The sequence below is a fragment of the Passer domesticus genome, chromosome 16 (assembly GCF_036417665.1).
Source record: "Passer domesticus isolate bPasDom1 chromosome 16, bPasDom1.hap1, whole genome shotgun sequence".
NCBI lineage: Eukaryota > Metazoa > Chordata > Aves > Passeriformes > Passeridae > Passer > Passer domesticus.
In genome coordinates, this window is record NC_087489.1 from 6,158,311 (window position 1) to 6,180,324 (window position 22,014).

General features: G+C 46.7%; 1 protein-coding gene across 2 annotated transcripts; it reads left to right on the plus strand.

The window, feature by feature from the left end:
* The first annotated feature begins 3,512 nt into the window (after positions 1-3,512).
* RPN2 (ribophorin II) lies at positions 3,513-21,405 on the plus strand. Of its 2 annotated transcripts, XM_064391304.1 has the most exons (18): positions 3,513-3,648; positions 3,735-3,937; positions 4,836-4,931; positions 5,581-5,756; positions 6,596-6,671; positions 7,052-7,186; positions 9,201-9,377; positions 9,728-9,846; positions 10,216-10,321; positions 12,705-12,796; positions 12,905-13,019; positions 13,352-13,546; positions 14,054-14,140; positions 14,616-14,711; positions 15,841-15,916; positions 16,819-16,948; positions 18,559-18,642; positions 21,042-21,405. In XM_064391304.1, the coding sequence occupies exons 1-17, from the start codon at positions 3,564-3,566 to the stop codon at positions 18,608-18,610; spliced, it is 2,016 nt and encodes a 671-aa protein (XP_064247374.1). In that variant the 5' UTR covers positions 3,513-3,563; the 3' UTR covers positions 18,611-18,642; positions 21,042-21,405. The 2 variants fall into 2 exon arrangements, with proteins under 2 accessions (XP_064247374.1, XP_064247375.1); XM_064391305.1 differs by lacking the exon at positions 18,559-18,642.
* The last annotated feature ends 609 nt before the right edge of the window (positions 21,406-22,014 follow it).

Here is a 22,014-nt window from a genome sequence, read left to right on the forward strand (position 1 = left end):
TGGGCTCCCCTCGAATGCACAGGGGCCAGATGCAGCCCAGAGGTGCTGCAGGAGCTGGTGCTGTGCAAGGGCTGCTGCAGGCAGGGAGCTGCCTGGCCCTGTGTGCAGCAGGTGTTGGGAGCAGTGGGGGTGAGAGCTGCACTTCCCTCCAGAGATTCACCCTGTTCCTTCACTGCCTGCACAGGTTTAAATGAAGTTCCCACAGGGGGAGAAGGAGTCATACCCCAGCTTCTTCCCAGTCCTCCTCTATGCTCCACCTTCCACCTGTTCTAAGGCTCCAGCCTCAACTTTCCATCCTCCATCTTCTACCCTGCACATCCCACCCACCATTCTCCACGTCCTTCACCCTCACTGCTCCCTCCCCAAGCCCCCTGGCAGCAGGTGGAGCAGCTCTGCCCTGGGTGTGCAGAGACTTTGCACTGCCCTGCACCCCACAGAGGGGCCCTGGCCCTCCTCCCCAACTGGCAGATGTGTTCCATCTCCTCGTGCCTCTGTCCTTGTCACAACCACCAACCAACCGAAGCTCAAGCAGAGACAGGCAAGACACCCTGAGGCTGCAGGGCTGTGCCACGAGGGCAAATACTGGAGTGTACCAATCCTGCCCTGATCAGTGAGTGCTGCTGTGTCCAAAGGTCCCAGCAAGGACAGCCAGAGGATCTGGGGGTGACACTCCCTGGCTTTTTTATAGTGGGAGATTGCAGCCCTTGATGGGCTGCAGGTCAAATTCACAGTTATTAGAACTTAGTAAATGTGGTTTTAACAACCATCTGGCTCTCCTTTTATATGCAATAACCATCCCATTACATCGAAATAAAATCCACATTTAAGGCTCTTAATTGCACAAATGGCCTTTAGCTTTTTTCCTCTCATCTCAAAAAAAAAAAAAGGAAAGGAAATGTCCCATTTCCATCTGTCATAGCAGAAGAATTTGGCTGAGTCTCCAGCTCCTCTTGAGGCTGGGCTGGTGCACGTGGAGTGTTTTAGCCCTGGGAGAAGGCACTGCAGCCAGCCAGGCTCCCCATGGCCCTGAGGATCCTTCCCCAGGGCAGTGGGGGGGTCAGCCCCCCTGCAGCCTCCCAGAGGAGTCCCAGCTTCCCTGGGGATTGTGTGGCCATTTCCTGATATGGACTAGAACAGGGGGAGGTTAAAGACTCACCTGGTATCTTGAATAGAAGAGAAATCCATCTCACAAAGGGTTTTGAGTTCATTTTAGTTTGGCTTTGCTCCAGTTCTGGGCAAGTGATCTTCCCCTCAGCCCAGTTTCTCACCAGGAAGGGCAATGGAATGGGAAGTGCCATCTCAGACAGCCAAAATGTGACATTTGGTTAATGCAAAATGTGGGGTGAGACAAACCCAACCTGGCACAGCAAAAACACTTCCTCAGACAAAACAGTAAAATCAGGCACACTTATGCAGGACATTTTCTTCCTTCCCCCAGGAATGCTGACAGGATTTTGCACTTCAGAGGAGCTACATCTCCCAAGGGAGACCAGGACAGGAGCAACCCAGTGCAAGGGAGCATCCTCAGCACGGCACATCTCAAATGTGAGCATCTCCTGCTGTCTCAGACGTGTTCTGGCTAATAATTGGGGGGTTTAGGTGAGATTGGTGGTCCAGCACACCTTGGCTGGGCTTCAAAAACCACCAGGGAGCCCTTCCAGAGCTGACATCTCACCCTCACTCTGGCACAGAGGGGGAGGCAGGGGCAGAGCAGGCTGATTTGTCAGCAGAGGCTTTTCCACATTAAGCAGCTCCATGTTCCTGGCTTTCCCCCAGGAGCCCTGTCCATGTCACACCAAGTGTCCCCAGCTCCAGGGCGAGCAGAGGCAGCAGGGAGGGTGTGCAAGTGGCAGCTGCACCAGCTCCAGGGGACATTTCCCAGAAAGGAGAAAGAACAAGTTCCCAGTGCCCTCTGCAGGAGGAATCACAGCCCTTTTCCCCAGATTTTGGGGCTTTCCAGGAGGACAGTGAGCAGTGGGATGGGTGTCTGTCACCCATGGCTTGCTGTGTCCCCTGTGGGGACAGGGGAGCCCATTGCCCACCCCCAGGGGCTCACAGGAAAAAGCCACTTTGCACCTTGACTTGTACATTGCTTTGCTGAAGGAACTCCAGGACCCTGATAGCGTGGCCATGGCCACTCCCAAGAGCCACCTGAAACAATCTCTGCTATTTATCCCCACAGGAAATCCAGCTTGGTTAAACGAGAGGTTTGGGTTGTGCCCAGCAGAGCTGGGGCTTAACATTACACTTGGTTTCTTGTCTCTTTTTATTTGGTACTTAAGGAAAAACAAGGGAGAATAAATGAACAGATAGAAAACAAGACTGAGCACTACACGGCCTGTGGCACAGGACTGTTGTCCCAAGCACAAGCTTGTTCCCTAGTGTGCAGCACCAATTCACACACCAAGGGGAGGTATTTTGGGGTTTTTTTCTAATTTGCATGAAGTAGGGAGCTGGGTGATAACCCACAAAAGGCTGGCTCCCTGCTCATCAAGATTTGCATTATTTATACATTTTAACAAAGCTATTAGCATTCACTGGTTGTAAATATCGGAACTTTTTGTTAACTAGCACTCAATCTCCTACGTGCTAGTTAAATCTTTTGTGTCTCATTGTAATTAGTCCACAGGCAGAGCCTTCCCTCCATTTGAGTCGGGGTCTGTTTGGAGTAGGTGGTCAATGTGGCTGTGATCTCCCACTTCCAAAATTACCTCTTCTGTTCACTTCCCTGACTTCACTCCTGGCAGCTCCCAGCCAGACAGCCCATTCCTCTTTTCCTTAAAACAAAAGGCTGGAATCACAGAATTAGAACAGAACATAGATTAGAGTATTGTGAGCTGGAAGGGACCCACGAGGATCACAGAGTCCAGCTCCTGCTCTGCACAGACCAACACCTGAGCCGGGGAGCAGTCCCCATGCCCTGGAGCTCTGCCAGGCTGGGCTGGGCCATTCCCTGGGGAGCCTGGGCAGCGCCAGCACCCTCTGTGAGGAGCTTTCTGCCCCCACCCACTATCACAGCCGAACGGCAGCTGGCAGCACAGCCGGCCGCACCCAGCTCAGCGCCATCGCCTCAGCACCGCGGGCACAGACACACCGCACAGCCGGCCAGCACCGCAACACCCGAAGTCTGACTCACGGCCCCGCTCAGATCTCCAGGGGCTCGGTGTGACACAGCAGGCTCGGCTTGGCTCGGCTCTCACGGCGTGAGGACACCGGGACACGGCAGCGCGGCACAGACCCCGCACAGCCGGGCACCGCCGCTGCCCTCAGCCGCCTTCCCGCCGCGGCCCCTTTAAGGCGCCCTGGCCAATCAGCGCAGCCCACATCCCCGCCAGGGGGCCGCCCCCGAGGCCCGCCGGGAGGCCCGTACCACTCCCCTCACCCGGGGGAGTAATTTCTTCCCGTGGTCTGGAGACCCCGCCGCCGCTGCCCGCCCCAGCCCGCTGTCTCTCTCGCCCGGCTCTCTTCATTGTCATTCATAGTTTCTCTGTTGCCGTAGGGGGCAGCAGTGGAGCCGAGAGACTCTCTCATAACACACCGTCCCTCTCACCGACCCCCATGGCATGATGGCGCGTTCCGGGGCGGGGCGGGGCGCGGGGCGGAAGCGGCGCCGTGGCGCGGGAGGGGGCGGCAACATGGCGGCGCCGGGTGAGGCGAGGGCGGCCGGGCCGGGCCGGGCCGGTGTCGGTACCGCGGGATGGGGGACGCGGGCTAACGCGTTTATCTCTCCGCAGGCCCACGGCTGCGTCTGGAGGCGGCGCTCGGCTTCCTGCTTGTCCTCGCCGGTGCCCAGGCCCTTGTCCCCAGCCATCGTCTGGATGCCCGCGACCTGGCGCGGCTGCGGGCGGTGCTGGAGCGGCCCTTCACGGACGTGCGGTCCGCCTACTACTCCATCGTGGGGCTCAGCAGCCTCGGGGCGCGGGTGGCGGACGAAAAGGTGAGCGGGGAGGGCGCGGCTGTCGCTGCCCGGGGGCGCTTTGCTGTGTGAGGGGCTGCTGCACAGCGGTGAATGACGAATTATTAATGTAATGTGAGTCTATGAGAGAGCTCTGCTTGGACAGGGCCGTGTGGGAAGTGTAAAACCTTTACAAAAGCGTTATATCATCAGTAAGCACCGGGGTATCAGTGGTAATTGGCGAGTCTTGTGTGTTATTTGGATAAATTATATCTTTGTGCGGGCAGTAAGGTGGCTCACTCCTCACGGCCCGCTGTGAGGGCACTGTGCATAGCAATTTGTTTAACTGCCTTGTGAATAAGTTCCCTGCCTGTGGCACGTTTGGTGCACTGCACTCTTAAATAGAGCTCCCATCAGATTGTTTCAGTTCGAGTACTGAATTCAGCAGCAGTTAAACTCTTGGTTGTTTTCTGGTTAAAATGCATCCCAGAGATCCATCTATCCAGCTGTCAGCACAAATTAACAAGCAGTGCCATTGCTTACCTTTGTGCTGTGCCTGCTTGCCCCACTTTTCTCTCTGCACTCTTTGAAATTCTGTGTTTGTATCCATTAATGATGGTGTGATATACAGCTGGAAAGGAAGCTCACCTACAGAACTTCTGTTCATCTGTTCTCTATCCTGGAAGGTTTGCCCTACTAAATACACCTGTTAGACTTTAATTTTGATAGGCTGTATAATTATACTCAATTTAGGTTTGAATTGTGGTTGCAGTAGAGCTTATGTGAAAATTCTTTATGTCTTTTAGGAAGAACCACCCTTGTTTCTGTGCAGCACTTGCCAGTAGGATCTGGGGGGTATAAAAACACACAGTGTTCATGGAATTGTCTCAGAGTATCATTTAAATCTCCTCTCAGGGGTTTAACTTCTGTTTCTCCACAGGCTGCATGCAAGTTCATCAAATCTCACGTGGACTCCAGCAGTGTTGAATCCCTCTTTTATGCTGCCCAGTCCATGCAGGTCCTGTCAGCCTGTGAGGTGAGTGTGGAGTTCTGCAGACAGATACCATCAGAGAAATACTTGCCTTGATATTTTTCAGTTCATTTTATGCTTAAGTTTTACTTTCTTTTAGTGGATTGTTCTCTGTTGTGCCTTAAGTAAATAAATGTTTGGCTGTGCTCTACACAAGGCAAAGTATAAATATCCAACACAAGTATTTGGGCCAGAGTAATTCGGAGGGGATGTTTTTTAATTAAACACTGGCTAAGAAAAGAGGCAGCACATTTTGTTAGAATTCTCAGGACTGTGTCACTTCGAAGCTCTTTATGTGGGTGACAGTGTTTGGGTGCTGGAAACTGCTGCATACAGCTGCAGAGCACCCCTGCTGAGCTGGGGTGAGTTACCCAAGCCCTCTCTCAGTGCCCCTGGCTGCTAACAGTGAGTGGTGCCACATGAAAAGCAGTAGCAGGTGACCAGGATACATCTGCATGGATTAGCCTAATTGATGGTTGACAGCAATACTTAAGGATTTAATCAGTTAAACTAAAAAGTAATGAGTGATAAAAGGATTTTTCCCAGAAGCTTGTAGAAGTTCACCACTCTAGTGTTGCTCCAGGAGGGAATCAGTGGTGATTTACAGACCACATTTTGTCAAGTGTGAATCAGTGTTCCCTGTGCTCTTCCTCAGGTCACCATTTCAAATGAGACCAGGGAGCTGCTGCTGGCAGCTGTCAGTGAGGACTCCTCAGTCACGCAGATCTTCCACGCTGTTGGTGCCCTGAGTGGCTTTGGCCTTCCTTTGGCATCCCAGGAAGCCCTGAGTGCCCTCACTGCCCGGCTCAGCAAGGAGGAGAGCGTGCTGGCGTAAGTCCCACAGGAGGGGTTCATGTCATTACCCTCCAGGCTCCTGGGGTTTGAATTAAAGGCTGTTTTAATGCTTAATCCTTGGAATGCAGATGGGGTAGAGTAGGTGCTGTCCAGTTCATTGTTGTTTCTCGGGGGAAGAAAATATATGGGGGCTTGAGTTTTGGGGCTATTTTTGTGTGGTTTTGTAAATTAACTTATATATTCAATTTAGTTCAAGGATAATGATCAATAAAGGGATGGTATCCCAAAAAAGCCTCCTCTTAGAAGCATTGATAACAGAATTTTTGCTTTATACCCAGCCATGATTCTGTGTCATTTATGGTTGCAGCAGACCTAATGCTCTTTCTCAGCCCTGTTTGTAGTTTGGGGTGCCTGCGCTGTGAGCTGGAAAATATGTGCCAGTAAGCTGAAAGAATCTTGGCATTTATCACCAAAAAAATTTGTTTCACTGTGAAACACGAGAACAGAATGTCCCTTAAAGGCTGGGGAAGAAAGGGAAACTTTAAAACGTGCTTTGTTGACTAAAAAAGTGGATTTCTGGAAGCCTCAGCGGCGAGTCTGGGATCTGTGCTCTGCAGGGATCAGTTTGTTCTCTGCTCTGCCTTTGAGTCTGTGAGTTCCTTGCAGCACTGATGCAGCTGAAGTGAATTCTGTAATGAATGCTAAGTTCACACTAAATCACTTCAGAGTCATTCTCTTGAGTGACCTGAAGGCAGGAACAGCTGTTTTACACTTCATTCAGAATAGAAAATGCTGTTGCTTTGATTTAAATGGTGTTTGACTTTTAAGGAAGGAATAATCACACACTTGTTTGGTTTTGTTTGTTCTTGTTGAAGAACCATCCAGGCTTTGGAGACGGCATCTTACCTGTCCCAGCAGGCAGATCTAAGTAGCATTGTTGAGGAGATTGAGGTAGGAACACACTGTGCTCTCTAATTACTCAGAAATTTGCTAGATTGCTTAGAACTAAAAGATGTATTAATGTGAAAAACAAAATGAAAAACCAGCCTGGCTAATTGTCTGCCTGCGTAATGTGGCTTGGCTTTCAAGCAGATAATTCCTTGGGCTTTTTTCTGTTTCACAGTGGACTGAAAAATAGACAGTCCTGACATTTACATATAATTAAATGCACTAAAGGCTGGAGGATTTACTTTCTTCCTGTTTCTAAATGACTATCACAAAATACATCATTGATCCCATACAGATAATTCTTGATTAAAGACCTAACAGCAGAGTTAACTTCTGTGGATCCTCTAGAATGCAATTTAAATTTTAATAACTCTTTCTGTCAGGATCTTGTTGCTCGCTTGGATGACCTGGGTGGAGTTTACCTGCAGTTTGAAGAAGGAATTGAGACTACTGCCCTGTTTGTTGCTGCTGCCTATAAGCTGTCAGACCATGTGGGTACAGAGCCAGCAATAAAGGAGGTCTGTACCTGCCCTTTCCTTCCTTGCACACTCCAGCTCCCAGAGAGGATCTGCTCAGTCCCTGTGGTGCAGTGCCAAAGCCTGGTGTAACTGGTAGAATTTCTACTGGCAAAAGTATTGAGCACACCCAGTGAAAAGGGACATTGTGGAGGGAATGCTAGGAAACAGAATCTAAAAGGAAATTCCAGCTTAAAGATCACAGGCTGGATTTGTTGGGTTTTTTCCTTTTTCAAGTGTACAGGCGGAAATTGCAAGTGAAACTTAGTTTTTTCTTTGTTTATTGAAGCATGGTGTTGAAAAAAAACCCTTGTTTCAGAGTTTGTTCTGGCATTTGGCACTTGTAGCACTTTCCAGCATTTCAAGGTGTTTTGCAAATGTTATTTATCTATGAGGAAATGCAGGCACCCCAGTTTGGGGTGCCCAAAAGAGAGACAACATTACCTTGTGCCTGCAGGAATCAAGACGAAAAAACTTGTTGTCTAAGATGAAAGACTGCTGGAAATTTCTTTTGATCTTGGTTAAGCTAGAAATCATTACCGCAAGCTATCCACTTGATTTTTTTTTCCCCACAAGTTAATGGAGTTAGATGTACTTTGGAGTGAGAATGGCAGCTCCCTAAAGCATGAGGCAAAGTGGCAGGGTTAAGACTGAAGCCAGTGTAAGACATCTGAGTTCAGGACTGGCTCTTTTCCACACTGCTGCCAAACAGGCTAATGCAAAGTAATTTTCATGTCATTTTTGAGGTGGTAATTCTGTCACGTGCAATTCAAACTGTCAGCATCCAAATTATGCCTTAAAAAAAGACCAATTAAGGGAAATTGTTTCGGTTTTTTTCAGAGTTGTGCTGTCAGAAGTGCTGCTGTTGGGGCTTGAGGCTTTATCTCTGGTGAATGGTGACAGTGCCTTTGGAATGCCACAAAACTGTCTTTTAAAAATACTGTGTAGTATTTGAAAAAAATAACTGCCTGGGTTTTTTTTTCCCCACAACTTCAATGAGTGTGTCAGTTGCTGATTAAGGTCTGGAGCAGTGCCATGCCCTCCACAGACATTAAAAGCACTGCAGGATTTGCACTGTGCAGGAGTTTTGTAACATTTGTCTGGATGCTTTCTCTAGTTTGATGTTTGGTGTTCACTGGTACAAGCAGAAGAGTGAGAATTTGATGTGCAGTGAATTTCTTTGCAGGTCATGAAGTTGTGTCCTTATTGCATTATTTGGGATTGTCTTTGATTGTACTGATTCTCATCAGAATTCAGCCCAAAATCCTTGGTTGGGATCAAAGTCCAGGTAGCCAATCCCTCTGTTTTCCAGACTAGCAGGGAGTGATGGAAGAAGCTGAATAATGAGGGGTAATGAACAATCTGCAGAGAGTGGTGCAGATGCCCTAACCCTACTGAGTCAGCCTGCAGAACCAGCTGGGGGGATGCTGTCCCATTTCTGCTGTGGAGAGAACAAATTAGCTTTGGCACACCCCAAAGGCAGAGCTGGCTCTGTGCTCCTGGTGGTGCTGCTTTAAAGCCAATCCTCTTAGCCTGAGGGGATAAGCCTGCATGGCCTAGACTGCTCCTTCCAGAGCCATTGGGGTGCTTTGTTCCATGGCCTTCCCAGCCAGGACATCAAGCCTGGTTCTGCTCCACTGTATGAGGACAGTTGTGCAGCTCTTGCAGCCAAATTGTCTTTTTGCAGCCACACGCAGTCTGGGTAGTTGAGCTGATGACATCTTTTTAGTCTGAAACACATCATTTGCAGAGGTGCATCTATATTCTGCTTTCCAAGTTGTTGAGGCAGTTCCAGCCATTGTGGTTGGAGTCTCCCAGCCAAGAATGAGAATGCACATGAAATTCCAAAGGTAGCTAATTTTTGGGTTGCCTCATAATTTGAACTGTTTTTAAAGCAAATGGAAAATTAAACAGTCTTTTATGAATGATGTTTTCACTAATAACATAATACTCAGCCAGTTTGCAATGTTGTGGGAAGCTGCTGGTGCTTATATGTGGTTGGCTTTTCCTCTTTCAGGATCAGGTTATCCAGCTGATGAATGCCATTTTTAGCAAGAAGAACTTTGAGACCCTCTCGGAGGCCTTCAGCGTGGCCCGTGCTGCGGGTGCCCTGTCCCAGAACCGCTTCCACGTGCCCATCGTCATTGTCCCTGACGGGCCTGCAGCTGTGTCCCACCACCAGCCCCTGCTCAGGGTAAGGCCTCAGCCCCAGCTCCTGGCTCCGTCTGCTCTTGTAGCTCTGGCTGACTGAAAGTGTGAGCTGATGTCTTTCACTTTTAGCTCTGTGGCTGAGGCTCCAGCAGATCTTGTAGTGCTTTTGTGAAGTGATTCTTAGGAGCTTTGTTTTACCAGGCACTGCCCCAAGAAGGAATGGTGTGGAAGTCAGCTCTTCACCTTCCCTCTTGTGTTAGAAAGAACAAGGGGGGCTGGGATGCTGAGCAGGGGAGAGCTCTGGGTGTGGAACACAGAGGGGTACTGAGTTGTCTGTGCTCCTGCATTCCTTCTGGGCCAAGTCTCACAGAAATGCTGGTTTTTCTCTCGTAGCTGCAAGTGACCAATGTTATGTCCCAGCTACTGACTCAAGTTTCTGTAAAGCTTGACCAAGCCAAGTCTGTGTCTAGCAAAGCCACTGTCCTTCAACAGCTACCATTTACTCTCTCTGGGTAAGAAAATAAGATTATTTTTAGAGTAACAGGTATTTACAAACAGGTATTATTTAGTCAATGTTAGACTTACTTTTCCATAAGCGTTTTTCCACCAGAGAAATGTTTCTGTGATAGAAAACTAAAAATGCTATGGTTGTATTTTGTTAGTGTAGAGTGACTGATCATATTTGGTGGAGGTGGTGAATTTCTGTTGTTTTTTCTTTTGACTGGGAGTGGGAAATTCCAATGTTCTTTTGGCTTTGGTCAGCTTTGAAGAATTCTTTTCCTACTGCACTTAGCAATGTTAGTTTTATGCTGTGTTTGTTTACCTGTTTAATGTAGCATATTTGGAGGCTTCTTAACACCTTGGGGTTTTTTTTGTTACAGAGATTTCTTTGAGCTGAACTTCATGAATGTGAAACCTGCTAGTGGATATTATGATTTCTCTATCAGTGTAGATGGAGATAAGCGATTTATTGCTAATAAAGTGGAGGTGGGTGTGCTCTTTGATTTATTTTCATTCTGTGCCTATTCACTGAAACAGCTTTTTGTTTATACTTGTGGAAGATGTTGCCAGTTATATGGAATTTTTATCACATGCTTTTCTGTAATGCATTGGATTTTGGCTCAGGATTATGGCCAGTAACCAGATTAATACATGATCAAAAGGGATTTGTGTAAATTTCAAACCTGTCTTATCACTTAGATGCTGATCTGACAGCATCTGAACCAAGGCTAACAGTGGAAGTGTTTATATGGCAGCCCTGAGTCGATATGCAGAAATAATTACCAAGTGTTAGCTCTCCTGAGCATTCCAGAGTCGAGCCCATAAATCTCAGGGCTTGGCTGGCAGTTGTCTGGGGGTTGCCTGCTGTGTGCAAGCTGAGCATTTGTTGTTGTCTGTTTGTGTAAGCTCTAGAGCACTAGAAGAGAGTCAAGGGGGTCTTTTGGCATTTCCAAACTGTGTATATGGTGAAGATTTTGTAGTGGAGAAGCAGTGACCAAAGCAGATGAAGTCTTCTTTTCATGCACACACAGCACTGTCTTGGTAGCAAAAGCTCTTAGGCAACACCTTTCTGAAGAGCAGTTTTATATAAATATTTGGAGTTTTCCTTTTCTTAAGTTTGTTACAGTGAGAGGAATGTGACCTCTCTGACTGTTCATGTAGTCACCCCAGTGTCAACAGCTGAGAATGCTCTTCTCCAAAGAGGTCCATTGCCAGGGTTAATTTCTGCCCCCAATCACTATTTAAGGAAACAATTAGCATTTCAAGTCTTCCAGCATATTTAGCTTGGAGTGGAGGAAGACACAACTGCTGACCTTTACTTTGAGTATCAAATTGACTCTGTCAGGGGAGCAGTAATGGCACTCAGGGTGTCAGAAGGGGCTGGATTGTCCTGCTTAAGCTGGGGCTGGCACAGGGAGGCACGGGCAGGAATGTATTAGTGCAGCAGCTTTGTGGGAACTGCTGCTAATAAGACACATTGTTACGGGGGAGGACTGCTGGGGAGCTGCTTTTTTCCTTACTGTTATTAGCATTAATTGTCCTTAATGCACCATCGTTTTGACAGTAATGAGCTAAACCAGTGGGTTATTACTCAGGCAGAGACTGCATTTCCTGGCATTAAAATATTTGAGAGATGTTTGTGTACTGTGCAGTTGGAGGGGCTGTGTGCAGCAGCTCCGAGTTGCCTCCACACAACTTTTTAAAAATTAATATTTCTTAGTCCATCTTTCTTTGCTCCCAACTTGGAACAAAGGAGAGCTTTGCTAAAGTTAGCCTGAATCATCTGCATGTTAATGGATCCATTTTTGGGGGTAGCCTCTCTCTTAAATTACACTTTTTGTTGTAAAGGAGCTGCCAAGATGATTGTGTTTGAAGTCTGACCTGAATAGTTTAGTTAATGTTTTTACATATTTTTCCTACAGGTTCTCTGTGAATTATTTTTCAGACTGAGGGTGTGGGGCTGGCTCACATGAGCAAACCTGTAATAACAAATTGTAGTATAAGATGAAAAATGTCTTGGCAATGAAACTTCAATTCTCATGGGGAGCATTTGTAAGCTGTGAGAACAAATGTGCTAATTAAAAACTACAGACTGCAGTAACTGCTTATGTTTGAGAGAAGAATTGAAATCAGTCAAACCCAGTCGGCTCAGTGCCTGAATGGGCTGTGGTTTGGGGCTGGGGAAAGGGCAGGAAATCATTTCTCTGCTTGGGGTTTATATTGCACTTAGCACAGGGCAGTGAGATAAATGGCAGGGCCTTATTGGCTGCCCTGCACTGAGGGGTGAATGCTGTGACTCTCCAGGAAAGCTTGCTGGACAAAGTGCAGGTCTGCAGGAATGCTTTGGCATTTGCCTGCTGGTAATAAAGTCAACGGAAACCTGTTGGGCTTTAGGAGCCAACAGAGGCAGAACTGTTGCTGTCTGGAGACCTCTTGTCTCAAATTGCTGTCCAGAAGGTAGAAGGACATATGCACAGGCAGTGTGAACTTGTATCATATGTGATGTAACCTTTAATAGGGAGCTTCTGCTAGTTCAGAAGGGAAACTGGTTGGATCTGGGTAGTTGGACTGTTTCATTCCAAACAGCTCTCTCAAGGATAGCTAATTCCAGCATGCCTGAGAAGCTGGTGTCTGCAGAGCTGGCAGCTTGTGCAGGGAGGAAGGGGATGGGTCAGTGACTGGTGCTGGAGCTTTGCCAGAAGGTAAATTGCTGTAGATCCTTCTGTGCAGGTCAGGCTCTGACTTGGGCTTAGTTGTAAGACCTTCTTTGGGGAAGAAGGACAGAAGAGCTAAAGCATCTGCAGTGAACTTGACCATAATTGGTGTATGTGTAGTGCTCTGAAGAATTTTCTGTTGTGTTTTGTTGCAGCTGAAAGTAAAAGTTTCCACAGAAGTGGGGATTACTAATGTAGATCTTTCTACCGTGGATAAAGATCAGAGCATTGCGCCAAAAACAACCAGGTAAAACAGCGTGGGGTGTGTGATCCTAGACCAGAGCCTTGGTTTCTCTGAGCACCAGGCTTTCTCTTGGAACATCACCTCAGTTCTGTGTGGTTTTTTCCCTCCTAGGGTAGCTTACCCAGCCAAAGCCAAGGGCTCATTCACTGCTGACAGCCATCAGAACTTTGCTTTATCCTTCCAGCTGATAGATGTGAACAGTGGAGCTGAACTCATCCCTCACCAGGTTAGGACAATTTTTGTCATTGCTGTGTTACCAAGATGTTCCATCATGAAGCATCTGAGGTGACAGTTGCTCTTGAAAAGATTTGATAGGTTTTGAGAAGCCTTATGTTTCTGACATGTACTGTGAAGATCACTGCTCTCACTAGCTGGGAGATTCACTTCATTTGTTTTGTCTGTCTGTTAAATGAAATCTCTGGCTCTGGTATTGTGTTGTATTTAACTCCACAGATTGAGTGCACATAGCCTGCCCTGTAAAAGCACACTTCTGGTTTGGTTTTTTTAATGTAAATTGCTGGCTGAAAAAGTCCTTGAATGTTACATTCTTCCTTGCAGACTTTTGTTCGACTTCACAACCAAAAGACTGGCCAGGAGGTGGTGTTTGTTGCAGAGCCAGACAGCAAGAATGTGTACAAATTTGAACTGGATACCTCTGAAAGAAAGACTGAATTTGACTCTGCCTCTGGGACCTACACTCTTTACCTGATCATTGGAGATGCCACTCTGGAAAATCCAATCCTTTGGAATGTGGTATGTAACTGGAAGTGTGGTGATGTGATTTTGTCATTACTGACACTCTAACAGGAGGACATGGTACAGGCTTGGAAGCAAAAAGCTCAAATGTTTTGTTCTTTTTAGTGAATCAGAATCCTTTTGGCCATTTATGGGCTCTGAGGTTTGCTGTTCTTTGCAAGTTTCAAGTAAACATCAAAGCAAGACAGAAATAAACATTGATTTCATCGTGTAGTGGTGCAGAAACTTCAGAAGGTTTATGGGCTTGATGCAATTTCACAGCAGGCTCTCGAGGTTTAACCTCTGTTCTTTCTCTGCTGGAAATAAGTCCAATTCTTAATGGTGGGTGAATGACATTACTGCCCCTGTTTAGGAGAGGTTGCTTCTTAAAAAAATATCTTTTTCTCAGTTTCCTTTAAAAATTATGTAATTCATGGATCATCAAATAAGGAAATAGAGCACAGTAATGGAATAGGTTTTATGCATTTAGATCTAAATGCATGAAGCTGCACAATTTCATTTCAGGCTGATGTTGTGATCACATTCCCAGAAGAGGATGCACCATCCACAGTCCAGTCCAAGAACCTCTTTGTTCCCAAACCTGAAATCCAGGTACAGTCAAGTTTATATGTGGAGATGAGGGTTTAGTGTTACGTGTTCTCATCATAATTTATTTATAAGTAATGTAATTAAAGGAAGACCAAAGTTACTGCTTAATGGAAAGAAATTTATTGGAGTTCTATGGTGCATGAATAAAAAAACTGTGTGTTCTAGCTATGAGAAAGCAACTGGTGTCAGTGAAAAGACCCAAACATGCAAATTTGGCCAGGTAAGCACCACAGAAAGGTCTCTGGGCTGATGTCAAGCTAAGAAGTGCTTCTTTGAGAGCAAGGAAAAGTTAACTGTGCAAGAAATTAAACATGCAGAGACTGGAATAGACACTGTGTTAACAAGTCAGTCTTTGCCTTAAAAAAATGGCTCCCACCCAGAGGAACCTCTGAGAACAGCACTGGGGCTGCAGCTGTGGAGCAGAGGAGCTGCTCTGTTGGAACACTCCTGCTCATGAGTTGGTTTTGTTTGTTTGCAGCACCTCTTCAGGGAGCCTGAGAAGAGGCCTCCCACAGTGGTCTCCAACACTTTCACAGCACTGGTTCTCTCCCCACTGCTTTTGCTGCTCATCTTGGTGAGTGAGCTGGGTCACAGAAGAACAACACTTCTTCCCATCCAGTCAGAGTCACTTAGGAGGTTGGACAGCTCAACTTCTTGCTGAAACTCTTGGTTAACTTGGTTAACTCTTGACTGGCACGGCAGTGCTGCAGTCACAGCTAGCAGATGTCAGTGCAGAGCACTGGTCTGGTTTGGTTTTTTAGGTTCTAGTCAAAGCAGAATAACAGTGCTGCCAAGTGGAAGTAGGTGGATGAGTTTCTCAGTGTGCTTCAGCTGGGGATGGTGAATAACACTGGGCAGATTAAGTTACAATAACATTAGACTTCCACAGGAAAAAGGCAGTTATTCTGCCTCACATGTAATAAATCCATCACAAAATCTGTTACTTAATCCTATCAGATTGAATTCCCATTTATGGACATTGGAGTGTCTGTAGTTGAAACATCCCCTGCTACTTACTGTATCATCAGGTCAGTGCTTTGAACTTAATGCAATAAAAATCTCAGTGAGACAAGTTAAATTATTCATTATTTGGAAGATGAAACTGATTCCAACAGTAATTTCCCATTAGCCAGACTCAGTGAAAGCTGTGTCCTCTGGTCTATGGAGTTCACAATATACAAGTTGATGACACTTCAATGAAAAAACTCATTGTTGCTGCTCCTCTTTTCCACCCTTAATGCCTTTATCTTTTGTAGTCAAAAACTATTATTACTGTGAGCTAACATCTTGTATCTGTAGCTGCTCTTTGGATGAGTCCAAAATCCAAATGAGAGTATTATCCTTTTTTAAAATTATTATTTTTAATGGAAATTAATTCAGCTGGGTAGAAATACCAATGTCTATTTCTTTTTCACTATTTAAATTTGGAGCAGTCTTCTCTCATCTGTTTAAGATATTTGAGGAACTGCATTAAGGCAGTCAGAAGTAACAGGAGACACTTCCACTGAAGGAGCTCAACAGTGCTGCCTTTAGCAAAATTACTGCTGTCTCTTCTTGCAGTAGTAAACAAGTGCTTCTGTAGAGAATACACTGGATTCACTGAAGATCCTAAAACAAACAGGCTTGAAAGATGTTGAAGCTTAAAATTAAAGTTTGTGTTTACAAGGCTGTTCAACGCCAGTTTTGTTTATTTTCCTTTTTAGTGGATCAAGATAGGTGCCAACATCTCCAACTTCAGCTTTGCTCCCAGCACCATTGTTTTTCACTTGGGACATGCTGGTAAGTGTCAGAGGCTTTCTGTGTGTTTGACCTCCTCACCTGAGAGTTAGAGATGAGAGCCTGTGGTTAATGGGCTCGTGGTCTATTAACTCTAATGACATAACAGCATAACACTTGTTCTCTTGTTTCCATCTGCCTTCCTGCTTTTCATGATTGTTAATATGGTGATAAACCTGTTTTGGCCATCAGCTTATAACAGCCATCATTATCCAGGCCCCTCTCTCACTCCATTTATCTGTACTTAATAGAACTTCTTATTTCCAGAGTCACACTTTATTGCATGTTTATCCTCTGAGAGTGGGGAGGTTCTGTGGGGATTGAGACCTGCAGGACTCTCAACAGTGAAAAGCTACATCTTTTCCTTAAAGCTCTTTCCATAAAAGCACTTCTGGTCCTTTGGCTGAACCAAATTTTTTCATCCATTTTATTGTGTTTATAGTTACACAGTTATTTACTGTCTTGGTAGAATTTCAAAAACGCAGCAGGTTGGGAGAGCACTGAATTGATTTCCAAATGTCACTATGTTTCTCAGTCCAAGTCAGGATACTTGGAAGCTTTATAAAGCTGTAAGGCCTTACAGATGTGTGAGGTTAATATCCCCTATTGAAATCCAGGGTATCCTCCTCTTTTTAGTAGCCCTTAGTGTCTGTAATATGTCCATAATTGTGCCACAGGAGAGTTGGTTGCAAGCTGTCAGTGTCACATTTTCACTCCAGAATGGGAACCCAGATGTCTTCATTTCCTGGCAATAATGTGTGGTCTTTGGAGCTGCCATTCAGAGCTTCAGAGATGGGATAGGAACCAAATGCTTCAGCCTGGCAGTACAGTTGTTCTGAGGATGACAAATGGTTGGTCTTTGAAATGCAGTTTCAGCCATGGACAATTTTTTTTTTTTTCCCCAGCAATGTTGGGACTCATGTATGTCTACTGGACTCAGCTCAACATGTTCCAGACTCTGAAGTACTTGGCCATTTTGGGTGGCATCACATTCCTGGCAGGCAACAGGATGCTGGCTCAGAAAGCTGTGAAGAGGTAAGGGAGGGACAGAGCTTTGACATCAGTGGGGAGGAGGTCACAGGGTGCTGCTGTGTGTCAGTGACCACTGCTCTGGGCTCTTGGACCTTGTGTGTGGGGCTGGGCTGCTCAGCCCTACTTCCCTGCCTCTTGATCTGAGCAGGGCAGTGAGGGGCTGTCCCCAGGGAGCAGCTCCTGCAGAGGGAATTGGCCATGTGGCATGTGCTGAAGGCAGCTTTTAGAATAGTGTTAGGTTATAGAACCCACTATAAATGTAGAAGAGATCCAACTATTTGGGAGCTCTGCTTGTGATAAAGGTTTTAAGAGGAGGAAGGTAAGGTGGGAGTAAATTACTGCTGTGTTCCTCTAGCTAAGGGGTGATTGTAGGGAAAGGGAAGCAGCTGCTTATCAGCTGTGCAGCAACAGGCAAGAGGCAACAAACACTAGCAAAGCCAGAGAAAATTCTGCTAGATATGAGGGATACAGCATTCCTTTCTGTCTCTGCACACTTGTGTCTTCTGCCGCAGTCTCTGGTGACTGCCCTGGTGTGGGCAGCCAGCAGTTTGCTGTCCCAAGCTGCCAGGGCAGTGCCTTGGTTAGAGGTCACACCATTCCCTCTCCTTCACTTCTGCCACACACAGTTTCCATGTGAGACTTAAGCTTTTGTACTAATGTAGTTTTTGACTTTGAAGATGATTTACTGACCCGCTTTGCCATCACACCTGTGCTTTCCTTACTTTCCCCTTTTTGAGCTGCTGGATACCTGCCTGCATAGATATCCCTGGGGTCTCACCTTTTTGATTACACTCTATTAAAACCAGGACAAGAGCTGTAAAAAAACCCTTTAAGATTTTCAGGAGGGTTGCATTGATTTCTTTTCTTTAAAACATCTCTACATTTCTGGCTGTGTCAAGGAGGATGATTAATGTAATTAACCATTTTCATACTGTCCTCCCAGCTTTCACAGGCTTTCTCCCTCAGATGTCCAGCTCTCTCCACTGGCATTTTATTGTATTAGCATAACTTCCTATGGGAATTTTGTTGCCCCTGGGACTGTTATGTCATTCAATAACGTTTCCTTTTTCATTGAAAGAGTAATGAGACATTAAGTGCAGATTGCCTAGGATACAGATTTGGGGGAAAATAATACAATGAAGCAAATTTCTAAGTGTCTTGGCTCAACCAGGGCTTCTGTTAACACATAAATGCAGGTGGTTGGTTCCTGCTTCAAACCACTGCAGGGGGTGTCCGTGTGCTTTTTCACTGCAAATGACACGAAGCTGCAACTACAATGGCAAATTTGAAAGTAAAACTTCTCTCTGAGGCTAAAGTTAAACCCTTTGTGCACGACTTTAAAGTTCAAAAAGACATCTTCTTGTGAAGGCAGTGCCTGCCTGTCTCAGATGCTGAAGTGCAGTGACAATTAACCAGCTTGCACTTTGAGCCAAAGCTGTGGAGGCCAGCAGCAGGCGTGGGAAGGGGGCTGTCTGTATAAACCATCTTGTTACACAAGTTACCAGAAGGCCTGGTTTTGCTTTTTGCGTTTCTGTCACTGGGTCTGGCTCCTGGAGCAGGGCTGCTTTCTTCCTTCCTGTCTCTCTGAACCTTCTCCCTCTCTCCTTTGGCAGGATCGCTGCAGAGCAGAGCAGTAGGTTGGCAAAGTATAGAACGCTGCGGTAAAGGGGGTGTGCTAGTGACCAGCTCTTCAGGAAGTAAGGGCCTTCTTGGATTTTGCCTTTCCCTGGCCATGCTGCCTGTTTCATTTCACCTCATCCCTCACTCCTTTGACAAAAAATATGTGAGCTGAAGCTGCTTCCCCCAGCATTGCTTAGTGGGCTTTAAATGAGTCCTTGGGAGCCCTGGCTGCAGCTGGGTTGGGCTGGTTAGCAGGACATGTTCTCTGAGACTAAATTGCATTTGTGGGATTTCCTGAATTATCTGAAGTCTGCGTGGTGATATGTGCACATGTAAATATGCTGTTGTGAGCATCAAGCAGCTCTCAGGTGATGAAATAAAACAATATAATTGCTCCTATAAACAAATTATTAGCAATGTCAGCTGGAGGAGACCATGCTGAAAGTGGCTGACACTGGGGCTGTTCCACCCTGCTGCTGGTACTCCCTATCCCCACTTACAGCATTCTGGCTGTGCAGCTGCCAGGCACTCTGCCTGCTGAATTACATCCTCCTTTGGAGTGGTGAGAGCTCTGTGCACAGAGCCAGGTCAGCACCACCTCTCTCAGCTGAGAACACCAGTCCTGGGTCACCCTCCCACTGGACTGTGCTGGTCATGATGGCTCAGGCAGCAGCAGCTCCCACCCCCTCCATTCCATACAGTCATGTGCTGGGTCTGCACTGCCCTTTGCCAGGAGAGAGCCCTTGGTTTCCTTTCATTCCCAAAGGTAAGGTCCCAGTTTGCTCTGTGCACTGTGGTGTAGGGGGCAGGACTGCCCAGTTCTGAGTGTGTGTGCATGAGGGCTTCATTCCTTGCACTGGGTTGTTGTGGGGAAAGGAAGAGTTTGTGGGATGGGTCCTGAGATGACACAAATCACTGTACAGTGTTCTGCACAGGTACATCTGAGCATCTGCTTCCCCTCACATCCACAGCTTCAGGCACAATGGAGCCCAGTTTTTGTGGTGCAAATCAAAACCAGCATTGGGAGGTTGTGCCACACAAAAGGTGTGCACTCTGCTCCTGTCTGCAGATCAGGGAGCATGCAGGATGGTTGCATGGAAATTACCTGTGGAAAATTTGGTGTCATGTCCCTCAGAAAAACACCCTTTTGCTGCCTTTTCTCTCCCTGGAGTGTTTTGAGGTACTTAAGCACAGAACAAGCTACAGCAGGTTACTGGAGAGGACCTGGAGGTGGCTGTCACTTGTCCTTTTGACTGCTGTGTTTGCTGTTCAGGCTCCTGGATGCTTCTCTTTAACATCACTTTGGGCCAGTGGGTTGCAGCTTTTAGTGGCCTGTTACCAAGTGCCTCACAGTGTGTTCTCCACAGCCTGCATGTTTCCTGTTTCTCAGCCTGGTATTTTAACTCCTTCATTCCTTATGGGCTGTAAGTAATCCTAGAGGATCATGGAAATCACAGACTGCTTTGGGTTGAAAGGGATCTTAAGGTCCTCCAGTTCCAACCCCCCTGCCACAGGCAGGGACACCATCCACTAGACCACATCCACCTGGCCAGGGTGGATCACATCCACAGCCAGGGCCTCATCCACCCTGGCCTTTAACAAATTCCAGAGCTGGGGCAACATCAGCTTCTCTGAGCAACCTGTGCCAGTTCCTCACCACATGCTGAGTTTAAAATTTCTTCCTAACATCTAATCTAAAGCTGCCCTCTTTCAGTTGGAAACCACTGCCCCATCTGCCTGTATAAAACATCCCTCTCCTTTTCATAACCTCCTTCAAGTCCTGCATGGCCCCACTGAGGCCTCCCTTGGGCCTTCTCCAGGCTGAGCATCCCCAACTCCCTGGGCTTTGCCTCACAGCAGAGGGTGCAGCTCTCAGAGCTGTCTGTGGCCCTGAGATCTTGCAAATAACTTAATACCCACCAACCCTAATTTAGATTTTGCTTCCATGTGCAGTCACAAGCATTTTTCCTCACTGCTCAGTTTTCTGATGCCCAGCTCTGTCAGTTGAGTGTCATGCCATGTGTGCCTGTGTGGCATCGTGGAAGGCAAAGGACCTCAGAAGGGTGGGTTTGCTGTGCTAACCCTGCCTCACCTTCCTGGGGAGATGAAGATCTTTGTGTTAACGTGGACCAAGGATTGCCAGCAGATGGATCAGCCCTGTTAAAATGAGCAGTTAAGGTACTTGCAGGCTTTGGTTCAGCCTGGGTTGGTTTTGGCTTTTTTTTTTTGTTCAGTTCTGTAATTTAATAGGCACATTCATCCCCTTTGCACCAGAAATTAATCTTCATTTTCTCTGATCATTTCCATGCTCCTTGAATTCCGTCCCCCATTCTGGAGCAGTGCTGGTTTATCACTCACAGATGAAAAGTTTGTCCAACGAGCTGCTTTTGAGAGAGCATGAGGGGTCTGGGAGACTTGTACTGCACAAGCAAGTGCTTTGCTGCCTGGAAGAGTTAATTTTTTTTTTTCTTTCCAGGACACAATAGTACCAGAAGAATGGAAGAAATGTGGAAAAACAAAGCAAATGCTTTCAGAAGAGAAGCAAATAAATAACTGAAAGGCCAGAAGAAGGAAGGCAGAAGATATTTCTTTTTTATACATTAAGTCAAAAGGGTGCCAGTTAAACTTTTTTTAAAGTCTTTTTTTTCATCATTGTGTTCATGCTACTGGAGTGCTTTTCATATGAATCTGGAAAATCTTTTCTTCCCTGGATCCTCTCCCCTTCTCCCAGGACATTTGAATTTCTTTTTGAGAAAAAGGAAGAAGAAAATACAAATCTGCTTTTTCCCCAGGTGCCCTTTCCTCATCCTGAAGATTTGTGAATAAAGAGGAGGAAAGGATGGTCCTGAGTGTTGTGTTTTGGCTGTCTCAGAGGCAGTGATTGGAAGCTGGGCTCGCATGAGAATGAAAAGAGCTTTTTCTGGTGGGTGATTCTGTGTGTGAGTCAGTGCTGAGTGTGAAGCTTCCTGTTCTTTCATGTCCTTTCCCTGGAGGCTGTGTTTATTGGGGGGGACTTCCCTCCTGCCTGTCCCTTGGGGAGGCTGTGGCTGCCTTTCCCCTAAAGGTTTGTCTGTCCCACTCCAGGCTGTGCCCAGCTGCTCTGGCCCTTGGGGTCAGGCATGGGGGAGCCAGCAGTGGTGCTGCTGTGCCTGGCTGTGTCTGACCTGGCAGTTTTGGGGGTCCTGAGGGGGCCTCACTTTCTTTCCAGCCTCTGGCAGTACCCTTCTCACTCCAAATACCAGTTTGCTGGAGGCTGTTGCTTTTGGTTTTCTATGAAACCAAAAGCCAGGTGTCTGCTGCTTGCCATGTGGCCATGTTTGAGTTACTCAAACTAATTTCTCACCTAATTACTGCCTTCAGGACCACCAAGCAGTGCTGAGGCAGCAGCTTTGGGTGTTACTATCACAGATAGTAATGAGCAAAGGCCTAAATCTCCTCCTGATGAGCAA

What these genes read in the sequence shown, in the direction of transcription:
- RPN2 (XM_064391304.1), top strand. Translation starts at nt 3,564, where the DNA reads ATGATGGCGCGTTCCGGGGCGGGGCGGGGCGCGGGGCGGAAGCGGCGC. An exon ending in ACCACCAGCCCCTGCTCAGG is followed by an intron (nt 9,378 to 9,727) that starts GTAAGGCCTCAG and finishes TTTCTCTCGTAG; the next exon opens with CTGCAAGTGACCAATGTTAT. An exon ending in ATCCAATCCTTTGGAATGTG is followed by an intron (nt 13,547 to 14,053) that starts GTATGTAACTGG and finishes ATTTCATTTCAG; the next exon opens with GCTGATGTTGTGATCACATT.